Source organism: Sus scrofa, chromosome 3 (assembly GCF_000003025.6).
Source record: "Sus scrofa isolate TJ Tabasco breed Duroc chromosome 3, Sscrofa11.1, whole genome shotgun sequence".
In the NCBI taxonomy this organism is placed as follows: Eukaryota; Metazoa; Chordata; class Mammalia; order Artiodactyla; family Suidae; genus Sus; species Sus scrofa.
Window position 1 is genome coordinate 117614816 of NC_010445.4, and position 13739 is coordinate 117628554.

The 13739-nt window shown below is 47.5% G+C and overlaps 1 protein-coding gene across 2 annotated transcripts in view; it reads left to right on the forward strand.

Moving 5' to 3' along the window:
* HS1BP3 (HCLS1 binding protein 3) overlaps positions 1 to 13739 on the forward strand; it is a 38375-nt gene that overhangs the window by 5829 nt on the left and 18807 nt on the right. For both annotated transcript variants that reach the window (XM_003354913.5, XM_013996311.2), the window contains exons 3-4: positions 8737 to 8944; positions 11193 to 11418. In XM_003354913.5, coding sequence (XP_003354961.3) covers positions 8737 to 8944; positions 11193 to 11418 — 434 coding nt within the window. The remainder of the gene's footprint in view (positions 1 to 8736; positions 8945 to 11192; positions 11419 to 13739) is intronic.

A 13739-nucleotide genomic window follows, 5' to 3' on the forward strand; every position in this document is an offset into this window, starting at 1 on the left:
CAGTGACACTGTATCACAAAAAGAAAATGACCGTTCTCCAGAAACTAAAGTTGCAGAACATTGCCGTTTAACGGATAAAGAGTTCAAAACAGCTATCAAGAAGAAACTCAACCAGCTCCAAGAAAACCCAGAAGGGCAATTCAGTAAACTTAGGGATGAAATTAGTAAACAGAATAAACACTTTATCAAAGAAACTGAGACTTAAAAAGGACCAAATAGAAGTTCTGGAGCTGAAGAACTCAGTATGCAAGATGAAGAATACACTAGAAAGAACTGGAAAGAGGGCAGACCACGTAGAAAAGAGGTTTTTCAAGTTCAGAGATAGACATCTTGAAATGGTTCAGTTAGGAGAGGAGAGAGAAGTAAGAACTGAAAACAATGCAGAAAACCTTTGAGAACCAGCCAACTCTTTAAGGAAGGGCAACATTAGGATAATGCGTATCCCGGAAGGAGGAGAGAGGGAGTAGGAAGCGGAGAGTTATTTTAAAGAAATAATAGTGGAGAACGTCCCAAACCTGGGAAAGGAACTGGAGGTACAAGTCCACGAAGCTAAGAGAACACCGCATTGCCTCAATGCTAAAAGACCTTCTCCAGAATAATTACATTAAAACTGTCAGGAGTTCCCTGGTGGTTCAGTGGGTTAAGGACCTGGCATTGTCTCTCCTGTGGCGTGGGTTTGGTCCCTGGCCTGGAAAATTCCACATGCTGCGGGCACAGCCAAAAAAAAAAAAAGCCAAAAGTCATTGACAAAGAATTTTAGGAGTTCCTGTTTTGGCTCAGTGGGTTAAGGACCCAGTGTTGTCTCTGTGAGGATGCAGGTTTGATCCCTGGCCTCACTGACTGGGTTAAGGATCTGGCATTGCTGCAACCTGCGGTGTAGGTTGCAGATATGGATCGTATCTGATGTTGCTGTGGCTGTGGCTTAGGCTGCAGCTGCAGGCCCGATTTGACCTCTGGCTTGGGAACTTCCATAAGGCACAGCCATAAAAAGGACGAAAAAAAAAAAGAATTTTAAAGGCAGCCAGGGAAAAGAGGATGGTAGCTTACAAAGGAACCCCCATAGTTATCAGCAGATTTCTCAACAGAAACTCTACAGGCCAGGAAAGAATGGAATGACATTCTCAAAATACTGAAAGATAAAAACTGTCAGCCAGGAATATTCTATTCAAGAAAGTTATTTTTGGAGTTCCCATCCTGGCACAATGGAAATGAGTCCACCTAGGAACCATGAGGGTGTGGGTTTGATCCCTGGCCTCGCTCAGTGGGTTAAGGATCTGGCCATGCTGTGAGCTGTGGTGTAGGTTGAAGATGAGGCTTGGATCCTGTGTTGCTGATTAGACACCTAGCCTGGGAAACTCCTTGGGTGTGGCCCTAAAAAAAGCAAAATAAATAAATAAATAAATATTTTTTAAAAAGGACGTTATCTTTCATTTATGAAAGAGAAATAAAGGCTTTCCTAGACAAACAAATTCTGAGGGAGTTCATCAACATTAGACCTGCCTTACAAGAAAGGTTAGTAGAAGCTCTTCTTCCTGAAGCAAAAAGCTTTGAGTAAGGCAATAAATAGACAGAATCAGAAAATTGCATCTCTACATATCAGAATAGGTTTTTTAATAATTTATTACAGCACAAAGGATGAAGAGATGAAAAATTAGTTAAAAAACTATAGCGACTTCAATTTGGTAACCAATTTACAACATAAAATGTGATAATTTAAGATGACAAAAGCATAAATGGGGAAGAGGAAAAGGATGGGCAAATGAAAGTATCAGCAGGAAAAGGACTATTTTATCTATGAGCATTTTATGCAAACTTCATGGTAACCACAAAACATACATCTAGAACAGAGACACAAAAGTTAAAAGGGGGGAACTGAAAGAAACACCATAGAAACCACCAACCAAATAGAAACACAAGGAAACGGGAACAATGAAGACATAGAGCAGCCAGAAAACAAAAGGTAAAATGGCAGCACTAAATCCTTATTTATTAGTGATTGCTCAGCAGGTTAAGGATCTGGCATTGCCATGAGCTGTGGTGTAGGTTGCATATGCAGCTCAGATCTGACATTGCTGTGGCTGTGGTGTAGGCTAGCAGCTACAGCTCGGATTCAGCCCCTAGCCTGGGGACCTCCGTATGCTGCAGGGGTGGCCCTAAAATGCAAAGAAACAAACAAAAACAAGACCCAACTATGTGCTGCCTCCAGGAGACTGACCTCAGCTCTGAAGGTAAACATAGGTTCAAAGTATAGGTATAGAAGAGGATAATTCAAGCAAAGGGCAGCCCAAAGAAAGCAGCTATAGCCATATTCATATCGGACAAAGAGACTTCAAGCCACAAAAGGTAACAAGACAAATATAAATAGTATATAATGATAAAGGGGACAACTTATCAAGAAGACATAATAATTATTAATATATATGTCCTTAACATAGGAGAACCAAAATATATGAGGCTTTATTAACAGACCTCAAGGGAGAAATTGAGAGCAACACAATAATAGCGAGAGACTTTAACAGCCCACTTGCATTAATGAATAGGTCACCCAGGCAGAAAGTCAACAAGAAAACAGCAGCCTTAAGAGAAACATTAGACCAGATGGATTTGATAGATTTGTACAGAACATTCCATCCAAATGCAGCATAATACACATTTTTCTCAAGTGCACATGGAATGTTCTCAAGAAAAGACCATATGTTGGGACACAAAACAAGTCTCAATAAATTTAAGAAGGTTGAAATCATATCAAACATTTTTTTCTAATCACAACGATATGAAACTAGAAATCAACCATAAGAAAAAAAGCTGGAAAAACCACAAACATGTGGAAACTTATCAGCATGCTACTAAACAGCTGTTAGGTCAATGAATGAAGAAATCAAAGGAGAAATGTTTAAAAAATATCTGAGGACAAATTTAAATGAAAATACAATACGCCAAACAGGAAGCAGCACAGAGCAGCACAAAGAAAGAAGTTTATGGCAATACAGGCCTGTCTCAAGAAGCAAGAAGAATCTCAAACAATCTAATCTTTTTTTTTTTTTTTTTGTCTTTTGTCTTTTTATCAAATGATCTCATCTTATACCCGAAGGAACTAGAAGAACAAAGCCCAAAGTCATTGGAAAGAAGGAAATAATAAAGATCAGAACAGAAAGAGACAACATAAAGACTAAAAAGACAGTAGAAAATTTGATGTAACTAAGAGCAGATTCTTTGAAAAGATAAAATTGTCAGACCTTTAGCTAGACTGACTAAGAAAAAGAGAGAAGACTCTGGTAAATAAAATCAGAAGTGAAAGAGGAGAAATAACAATGGATACCACAGAAATGCAAAGGATTATAAGAACATGATGAACAGCTATATCCTAACAAATTGGACAACCTAGAAGAAATGGACACATTCTTAGAATCATACAACTTTGCAAGACTGAATCATGAAGAAATAGAAATCTGGGAGTTCCCGTCATGGCTCAGTGGTTAATGAATCCAACTAGGAACCATGAGGTTGTGGGTTCGATCCCTGGCCTTGCTCAGTGGGTTAAGGATCCGGCATTGCCGTGAGCTGCTGTGTAGGTTGCAGATGTGGCTTGGATCCTGTGTTGCTGTGGCTCTGGCATAGGCCAGTGGCTACAGCTCCAATCTGACCCCTAGCCTGGGAACCTCCATAGATGTGGCTTGGATCCTGTGTTGCTGTGGCTCTGGCATAGGCCAGCAGCTACAGCTCCAATCTGACCCCTAGCCTGGGAACCTCCATATGCCACAGGAACAGCCCTAGAAAAGGAAAAAGACAAAAAAAAAAAAAAAAAAAAAAAAAAAAAAAAAAAAAAAGAAATCTGAATAGACTGATCACTGAAGAGATTGTAAAGATATTGAAACAGTAATCAAAAGTCATAAGTCTAGGACCTGAGAGTTTCAAGGCAAATTCTATCAAACATTCAAAGAAAACTTAAAACCTATCGTTCTCAAACTCTTCCAAAAAATTGAAGAGAAGGGCATACTTCCTAACTCATTTTTTGAAGCCAACATTACCTGGTACCAAAACCATCAAGGACACCACACAGCAGAAATTACAGGCCAATATCTCTGGTGAACATAAATATAAAGCTCCTCAATGAAATATTAACAAGCTAAATACAGTAATACATTAAAAGGATGATAAACCAAGATCAAGCAGGATTTATTCCAGGGATACACGGATGGTTCAACATCAGCAAGTAAATCAACATGGTACACACGCCACATGAACAAAATGAAGGATAAAAGTCATATGATCATCTCAACAGAGGCAGAAAAATCATTTGACAAGATTCAACACCCATTTATAAAAACTCTTAACAAAATGAGTTTAGAAGCATGTACCACAACACAATAAAGTCCATAAATGACAAGCCCACAGCTACTCCTCTAAGATTGGGAGTAAGACAAGGATGCCTACTCATGCCACTCTTAGTCAACATAGTATTAGACAGGCAATAGTATAGCCAGGGCAGCTAGGCACGAAAAAGAAATAAAAGCCATCCAAAGAGGAAAGGAAAAAATAAAACTTTCGCTATTTGTGGATGACATAATTTTATGTAAACCTTTAAAAATGCCACCAAAAAACTATTAAGAATAATAAATGAACACAGTAAATTCGCAGGGCATAATATCATAAAACCTATTGTGTTACTATGAGTTAGCAGAAAGAGAATTAGGAAAACAATCCCATTTGTAATCACAACAGCAACAAAAATACCTAGGAATAAATTTAATCAAGTACACTGAAAACTACATAAGACATCGTTGAAAGGAATGGAAGAGAACACCAATGAATGGAAAGGTTCTATGCTCATGGATTGGAAAAATTAACATTGTTAAAGTGTCTGTATTACCTAAAGCAATAAACAGATTCAGTGAAAACAAAACAAAGCAAAAAAAAAAAAAAAAAAAAAAACAGGTTCGGTGAAATCTCTATCAAAATTGTAAGGGCATTTTTCACAGAAACAGAACACATTTATTAAAAAATTTACATGGAATCACAAAAGACCCTGAATAGCCAAAGCAGTCTTTTTTCCTTAGAAAAAAAGAACAAAGCTGAAGTATCACATTCCCTGGCTTCAAACTATATTACAAAGCCATAGTAATCAAAACAGCATGGCATTGGCAGAAAAACAAATACATAGCTCAATGGAGCAGAATTGAGAACCCAGAAATATATCCACACATATATGGATAATTAATTTATGACAAAGGAGCAAAGAGCACACTGTGAAGAAAGCACAGGCTCTTCGGTAAATGGTTTTGGGCAACCTGGACAGCCACATGCGAGAAAATGAAGCTGCACCACTATCTCACACCATACTTGAAAACCAACTCAAAATAAAGACTTGCATGTAAGACCTGAACGCATTAAACTCTGAGAAGAAAACGTAGGTAGTCTGCTCTTTGACATCCGTGTTAGCAATATCTTTATGGATATGCCTTCCTCCGGTAAGGAAAACAAAAGCAAAAATAATCACATGGACTACATCACACTAAAAAGCTTCTGCACAGCAAAGGAAATCATTAACAAAATGAAAAGACAAGCTACGGAGCAGGAGAGGGTATCTGAAAATTGTATATCCAATAAGGGGTTAATGTCCAAAATGTGTGAAGGGCTCGCCGAGCTCAACAACAGAAGAACCAAACAATCCAGTTTCAAAATGGGCAGAGAAGCTGCGTAGACATTTTTCCAAAGAAGACGTTTCCTGGCCAACAGGCACATGAAAAGATATTCAGCATCACTAATTATTAGAGAAATGCCTCCGTGAGATATCCCCCCACGCCTGTTAGAATGGCCATTACCAAAAAGGCAAGAAATGACACGGGTGGGTGAGGATGTGGAGCAAAGGAAGCCCTCATACACTGCCGGTGGGAGTGTAAATTGCAGACACAATGGGAAACAGTGTGGAGATTCCTTAGCTAATTAAAAATAGCACTGCCATGTGAGCTGGCAATTTTAGTTTTAGATATTTATTCAAAGAATACGAAACCACTGATTCAAAAAGATACGCAGCTCTCTCTATTATCATTGCAGCATTATTTACAATAGCCAGGATACGAAAACAAATCTAAGTGCCCATCAGTGGCTGCATGGTTAAAGAAGCCTGTGTATGTATATATACTTCAGTGGACTGCTACTCAGCCATAAAAACATGAAACCTTGCCCTTTGCAACCACGTGGATGGACCCTGGGGGTATCATGTTAAGTCAAGGAAGTCAGATGGAGAAAGACAGATACCATATGATTTCACTTATGTGAAATATAAGAAACCGAAAAAATCAAAATAAGTGAACCATCCAAACCAAACTAAAAAACACGTAGATTATAGAGAACAAAGTCGTGGTTACCAGAGAGGATGGGGCAGAAGGAAGGGTGAAATGGTAGCGGGTACTGTGATGGGTAGAAACTGAACTTTTGGTGGTGAGCATGCCCGGGCGTCTACAGAAGTAGAATGTAATATTGCGGAGTTCCCGCTGTGCCACAGTGGGTTGAAGATCTTATGTTATCTTTGTGGCGGCCTGAGTTCAATCACCAGCCCAGCACAGTGGGTTAAGGATCCTGCAGCTGTGGCTCAGATTGGATCCCTGGCCTGAGAACTTGCATGTGCCACAGTTGCAGGCAAAAAAGAAAAGAAATGTAGTGTTGTACCCATGAAACTTATGTTATCAACCAATGTTACCTCCATTTAAAAAAAAATTTTTTTTTTTTTTTGTCTTTTTGCTATTTCTTTGGGCTGCTTCCGATGGCATATGGAGGTTCCCAGGCTAGGGGTCAAATCAGAGCTGTAGCCACTGGCCTATGCCAGAGCCACAGCAACGCAGGATCTGAGCCACGTCTGCAACCTACACCACAGCTCACAGCAACGCCAGATCCTTAACCCACTGAGCAAGCGCAGGGACCGAACCCGCAACCTCATGGTTCCTAGTTGGATTCGTTAACCACTGCGCCACGACGGACACTCCTAAAAAATTTTTTAAAGTGCCGATGGAGCTGAGAGCAGCAGAGAGGGAGAAGGGTACCCCAGGCAGAGGGCACAGCCCAAGCAAAGGCACGAGGCTGTAAATAGGGGGTTGTGAGAGGGACTGGAGCCGCTGAGTGTCATCCTAGAGGCAGTGGGAGAGGAGGAGGGTGAGACGGCAGCAGCCAGCTCATGGAGGGCATGCAGGGAGCCTGACTTGTCTGGCTGCCAAGCAGGAGTTTTAAGCAGCAGCATGACATGGTCCTCGGGTCAGTTCTAAGAGGCTGGCTTGGGAGGCATCAGCTTGGAGGTGATGCTGAAAGCCTGGGAGAGGATGAAGTTGCCCAGAGAGTGGATGTGGGTGCGGAGGTTAGAATCCCTGGGGACACCAGCATCTCTGGGACATTCCAGGCGAAGGCATCCAGGCCGAGTAAAGAGAAGGGGCTAAGGAGGGAGAACTTCAGGAACGGTGAGGCTGCAAGGTAATTATTTTAGTATTTACATTTGGCTGCTAAGAGTGTGGCTGCTAGGTCTAGAGTATGCCCAGGAGAGACAGGCCACAGGATTGTGAGATAAAGGTAAAATGAGCAAGGGTCCTGTGGTCCAGATTGGAGCAGCAGCTGGAGGTTTGCTGAGAGTCCTGAGGCTCCAGGCAACCAGGGCAAAAAGGTAAAGAGTGAGTTACCTAGCTAGAAGAGAACCCCCGATTCTACAGATGGCACAGTGCTACCTTTAAGGGACATTCAGCACATCTTGGGACGTGTCTAAAAGAATGTGATGTTTTTCGTTTGCTTCTTAGGGGGACTCTTGCTGAGAACCAAGGTGTAATGAAGGGCAGGTGGTAGTTGGAGGTGTGCTCTGCTTCGCTGGTGGTTTGCAGCTCCTGCCAATCTCGCTTGACCCAAGGAGAGCTCAGAGCACCCCTGTTTTTCAGGGATGGGAGCAAAAGAGAGACCACCTGAGACCCAAGTCCCTGGGGAAGACAGAGAGGCAGCACTCGGGGGCCCTTGGGAAGGCCCCCTGAACTTGCTTGGTCCTGTGCAGAGGGCCAGCCTTGTGAGCCAGGCTGTGTGTGAGGACGTCTTTGACACATCCGTGCCACTTCCTCCTGACTGGTGACACCCTTGCCTTGTATGCACAGGTTCCCATGCATGGAGGTGCTTCTCAAACGTTTGAACCACCTGCAAGGGCAAAGAATGCATTTACTCCCTGTGGGATCCAGAGGTGTAACCCCAAACCTGAAATTTCTTTGAATTTTCGTGATTTAGCTTTAAAAAAAACTAAGGAGCATTTTGCTTTCTACTCCTTAAGAGGAGTGTAAGCCCTTGCTTTGGAGACCACTGAATGCGGGCCCGGATGGGACTTAAAGCCTGGCGGCTGGTGCTCTTCATGCCCCGGGGGACCTACAGCTCCCAGAACCCAGGTCCACGTGGGTCTCGTGGCTGGGCCTGCATGGAGGAGTGAGGCCAGCAGAGGGCGCTCTGGCTCCACCTGGTAGAGTCTCAGGTTGTCAGGCCCACCAGGAGTTGGAGACTGCGTCCCTTTTGTGAAAGAATGTTCTTACCTTTCCTCGAGGGCTGTTCTCAGCAAAGCTCCCGAGCCAGGCTTTGTGTTGATAACTGCAGGTCACAGTCCCCTGTCCCCGGTGACTCCCCACTGGGGGTTCCTGAAGTGCCCTCTTGGGACCTCTGTTGGGGTGGGAGGAGCAGCCCTCTCTCCCTCTTCACTCGGGAAACCACGTGCGCCTCTCATTCCAGGTCTCCAAAAAGTACAGCGAGATTGAGGAGTTTTACCAGAAACTCAGCAGCCGTTATCCAGCCGCCAGCCTCCCCCCGCTCCCCAGGAAGGTCTTGTTTGTTGGCGAGTCTGACATCCGGGAGAGGAGAGCCGTGTTCGACGAAATTCTGCGCTGTATCTCGAAGGATGCCGAGCTGGCAGGCAGCCCAGAGCTGCTCGAATTCTTAGGTACCCAAGGCTCTGTCCCAAATCCCTGAGGTCACCCCTGGTCCAGTGCCTCCTGCTGCCCAGAAGCTGCAGCCAGACCACTGAGGCGCGTTGGCCTTACTGCCATGCCTGGGCCAGGGTGGTGGGTGGAAGGGGCCTGGACCCGGCCCTGGAGGACTGACCGCCTGGGCGCTGGATGGAGCTCACCCAAGGGCTCACCCAGGGGACTGGTCACAGTCTGACCACCCACCCCGGCCAGCTCTGTCCAGGGTTCCCCTGACCCCCCCCCCCACACACACAGTCCTGCCCTGGGAACACCCCACTCAGTTTGCACCCCCACCCAGAGGGTTGTGGGTGTGGATCCAGGCAGCCCCCAGGAATGGGGAACACGAGCCCTTGCAGTCCCACAGCCTCCTGTCTTTCTGCTTGTCTCATCTGTCAGGTGAGAGCAGCCCAGTGGACAGGTGCTTGTGTGAATCATGTGAGCCGACACATGCAAAGTGCCCGCACAGAGCCTGCCACACAGGAGGTGCTATAGAAGCCACAGCCAACTCAGCACACCCAGTGACTCAGAACACGCCAGGCCTGTCCCCGTCTTGCACAAATGCCCCCGGGTAGGTGGAGGAGGGGGAGCCCCCCCAGGAATCTGGGTGCTCCCCCCTGCCATTCTCCCCTCTTTGGATCGCTCCATTTAACTCTTTCCCCAATGACTATAAATCTCCTAGTTCCACAAGAGAGATGAGAATTTTTTCAAAAGAAATTAACAGCAAATAAACTAATTTAAAAAAAAAAAAAAAAAAAAAAAAAAGGAGTTCCCGTCGTGGCGCAGTAGTTAACGAATCCGACTAGGAACCATGAGGTTGCGGGTTCGGTCCCTGCCCTTGCTCAGTGGGTTAACGATCCGGCATTGCCGTGAGCTGTGGTGTAGGTCGCAGATGTGGCTCAGATCCTGCGTTGCTGTGCCTCTGGCATAGGCTGGTGGCTACAGCTCTGATTTGACCCCTAGCCTGGGAACCTCCATATGCCACGGGAGCGGCCCAAAGAAATAGCAAAAAAAAAAAAAAAAAGAGGGCAGGGAATAAAGGCAAAACCAGTGAATGCACAAAAGACTGGGGCTGGGTAAGGCTGCAGTGCTAGGGGTCTTCTGTCCTTTCCCACCCCGAGCCTGGGCCTGTGGGCTCTCCTGGCCCATTTGCTCCAAGCTCACAACCCTCCCCTCTGCTTCTCCCTGGGCTGCGTCCAGGGCAGTGGGTGGGCTCCAGCCCATCTGTTGCTGGCAGAAACTCCCCACCTCCTGGCCTCCTGTGTTGCAAGGAAGCAGGTTAGGGTGGTCCGACTTCCCCAGCCTCTCTGTGCCTTCGTTTCCTCATCTATAAAAATGTTCATTACACGATGCTTAGTACATGAAATGAGAGGTTCCTGAGATTTTTGCATGGGGTTCTCCCATTTTTCCTAGTAAGATGACAAAGCAGAATTCAATATAATGCAACATAATCATTATCACTTAATTCTACATGTTACATCTGTATACATATTCTATCAGTATATATGTTCCATCCTATATGCCAGGCACTCTTAAGTTGTTTATATAGGGTGATATATTTTTTAAAGTGACCATCTTCAAAAAGAGATACTATTCAGTAACTGTTTGGATAGAAATAAACACGTAATCTCAACCACACTTCTCAGGCAGCACTGAGATGCTCTGGAAGTTTGTGGATGCTCGCTCCCCCCTTTGTACTTAACTTCATCGTGGACACCTGCCTATGGACCACTAAGCCCATTTGTAATGAAGCCGTCACAGTTTGTTCTGGAATCATCCACCTGATCACTGTGCACTCGTTGAGTTCATAGTCTAATCACCCAGACCCTCAGAGTAGGTCTCCGCCTGTGGTTGGGTTGGCAGAGCTTCCCCAATATGTCCCACAACTGCAAAACATTTCTGGGACTGTCGGTTAGGGGGAACCTGCACACACTGGCTGCCTCCTCCTGCCCTCAGCCTGTGGATGCAGGCTCAGCTGCTCCTGCAGTACTACCAGGCCCGGGCTCCAGAGGTTCAGGAACGGCTGCCCCATCTCAGAGGCTTCTGCTTATAACCGCTCCACCCCAGGCTTTGCTGGCCGCCACCCACCCAGATCCTCCTTCTGGGTCCCAGGATGCTTCAGGGACCGCCCCGCCTTGAGTGCTGGCCCAGGAGCCTGCGAGTGGGGAGGTGCTTCCTCGTCCCCTGGCGATGGGTGTCAGGTGCCCCCTCTGTCTCCCTTCACAGGCACCAGATCGCCCGGTGCCGCGGATTTCAGCAGCAGAGACTGCTCTGTCCTGGACACAGACAGCCAAGCAGGGGACGACGGGGATGCTTTTGACTTCTTCCAGCAGCAGGACCAGGTGGAGAGTGAAGGCCTGCCCGCCCTGGGCCAGAAGGGCAAGGATGCAGGGAAGTCCTCGGGAGAGGAGGAGGAGGAGGAGGAGGCCCTGGACCCTCTGGGCATCATGCGGTAGGTCCCCCCTTCCAGGCGGGCCCTGGTCCATCTCCCTCCAGGCACCTCCCTCCCTCCTGGGAGTCTGAGAAAGTCAGTGTCCCTGGGCCAGAGTAGGCTCCGTGAATGACACGGCTGGAGGGGACTGGTCACCCATAAGGTGCTGACTGTGAGGCAAGGAGGTAGAATGGGCTCCAGGGTGGACTGTGTCCCCTTCCCGTGCACACACGTGCACACACATGCACACACACACGTACACTGGAGAAGAAGAGGCAAGCTAGCCCTCACTTCTTGGCCCAAATGAGCAAGAAACAAAGGTGGGAACTACTGATTTTGAGAGCCTACTATGTGCCAGGCATTGCATTTGTATAGCAGGCATTGTATGTGTATTGGCGTACTTCGTATACCACGTCTCATTGCCCTGCAAACAGCTGTTATGATACCATTTGACAGACTTAAGCAACTGAAGTCCTCAGAGGTCAGGCAGCTGGTACATAGGGTGCGAGATTCATACCAGGCGCAGGACCCTGCCCTGCCCTGCCCTGCGGAGCCAGGCTCCCCGGGCTGGAATCCTTGTGTTTTCTGTGGTGAAGGCAGGATGATGATAGCACCTGTCTCCTGGGGTGCTTGTGAGGATGAGTGGGTTCACACAGACGTCACGGCCCCATCTGTGTGCCCCACGACGGACGAGGGGGACCTCCTCCCCGCCCATCACGCAGGCCCTGTACCAGAAGGAAGTTAGAGCGAGGAGACATCGGGCAGAGGCAAGTTCAACTTAAATAACAGGAAAAACAGCCCAGAGGGCACTGCCTGCCGCCCACAGGCCTTCCCCTCCTGGTGGGATGTGTGAGGGTGGGCACGGGCGCTGTGTGGCTGCAGGATGGCTGTGAGATCAGCCTAGAGGGGAGTCAGGAGTTGGGCTGGGGAAAGATCCTAGGTGCTCAGGGAGATGGGACCAGAGCTGGAGGTCCTGCAGCTCCTTGGCGCCCGGGAGTCAGCCCCCCTACCCCAGCCCTCCACACTGGCCTTGTCCTAGAAGGGGGTCCGTGGCCCCATGGGAGCCACAGCGAGGTTATGTCAGGAGAAGTCCGTAACAGAGGCTCCTTATCAGCCTGTGCAGCCTAAGGGCCTTGTTGGGCTATATTTGTTGGAACTCACCCTCTCTGCGTTCTGAGTAACCACACATCACTCGCTGCCAGACTGAGATGGGCTCGCATGGTTTGTGCCAGCCTCTGGCTCAGGGACCTGCTTAGCAAAGCGGCTCCTTTTTTGGATAGGAAAATGTTCTTTCGGGTTGGCAAGGGCCACCCTCAATTTCCTGCCCACTCCAGTAGCAATTGTCGGGGGAGGTGCTGACCGTCTGGGGACCCTCTGCCCCCCAGGACCACCCCCAGCTCTACCTTCCTGAATCCGAGGAGAGCTGGGCACCTGTTAGGGATGCCAGTGGCTTTGGACCTTCTGCCAGCCCTTCTTTTGATGACCAGCATGGCAGCAGTCAGTGCTGACACCTACAGCTAACACTTTTTGTGGGCCGAGCCTGGGGCATGTGGAGGTGTTCTCCTGCCAGAAATCAAACTCCAGTGACAATGCTGGATCCTTAACCTGCTGCGCCATAAGAGAACTCCGACAACAAAGATTTGGGAACTTATTAAATGCCAGGAATTGATTAGCATTTACGTGAATAGAGAGTTTCTATTTTCTTTCTTCCTTTCTTTCTTTTAAAAGGTCATGACTCACCAAACGGCTTTCAGGATCCATTGTGGGTCTGGCTGGGGAAATGGAGCCCTCAGCAGCGGGGCGTGGCATCAGGCTCATTCTGTGGATGAGGAAGCTGACGTTTGCAGTCAGTAGCTCATCCAGATTCATTTCTGTCATCAAGAAATGACAGGGTCAGGACTTGATGCCACCCCCCCTACACCCTGTTCCTTGGTGCCAGTCTTCCAGCAGTCTGGGTGGCAGGCAGGGCCCTGGGATTAGCCCCCTTTCACAGATGGGAACATGGAGGACAGAGCTGAGTGGGGACTTGGCCAAAGCCTCATGTGTGGCGGAGCCCGGTCTCGAAGCCAGCGCTTCCCCTTGGCCTCTCCTGGAATGCCAAGGTGGCCTCGTTGACTTCCGCGCAGAGTGCTGCGCAGCCCACCCTTTACAGGAGACTTAGGCTTTGCAGGCATTTTTCTCCATCCCGCGCCCCCAGTTCCTCTGCAGATGCGGCCTCCCTGCTTTGCCAGCCACCCCACCCACCCCACCCGCAAGCGACCGTCTGGGCCCGAAGCAGCCACGTTTCCAGGGGACAGATATCGGTCCTTCCTGCCGTGGCCGCGGCGGGGCGCTGTTGCTCC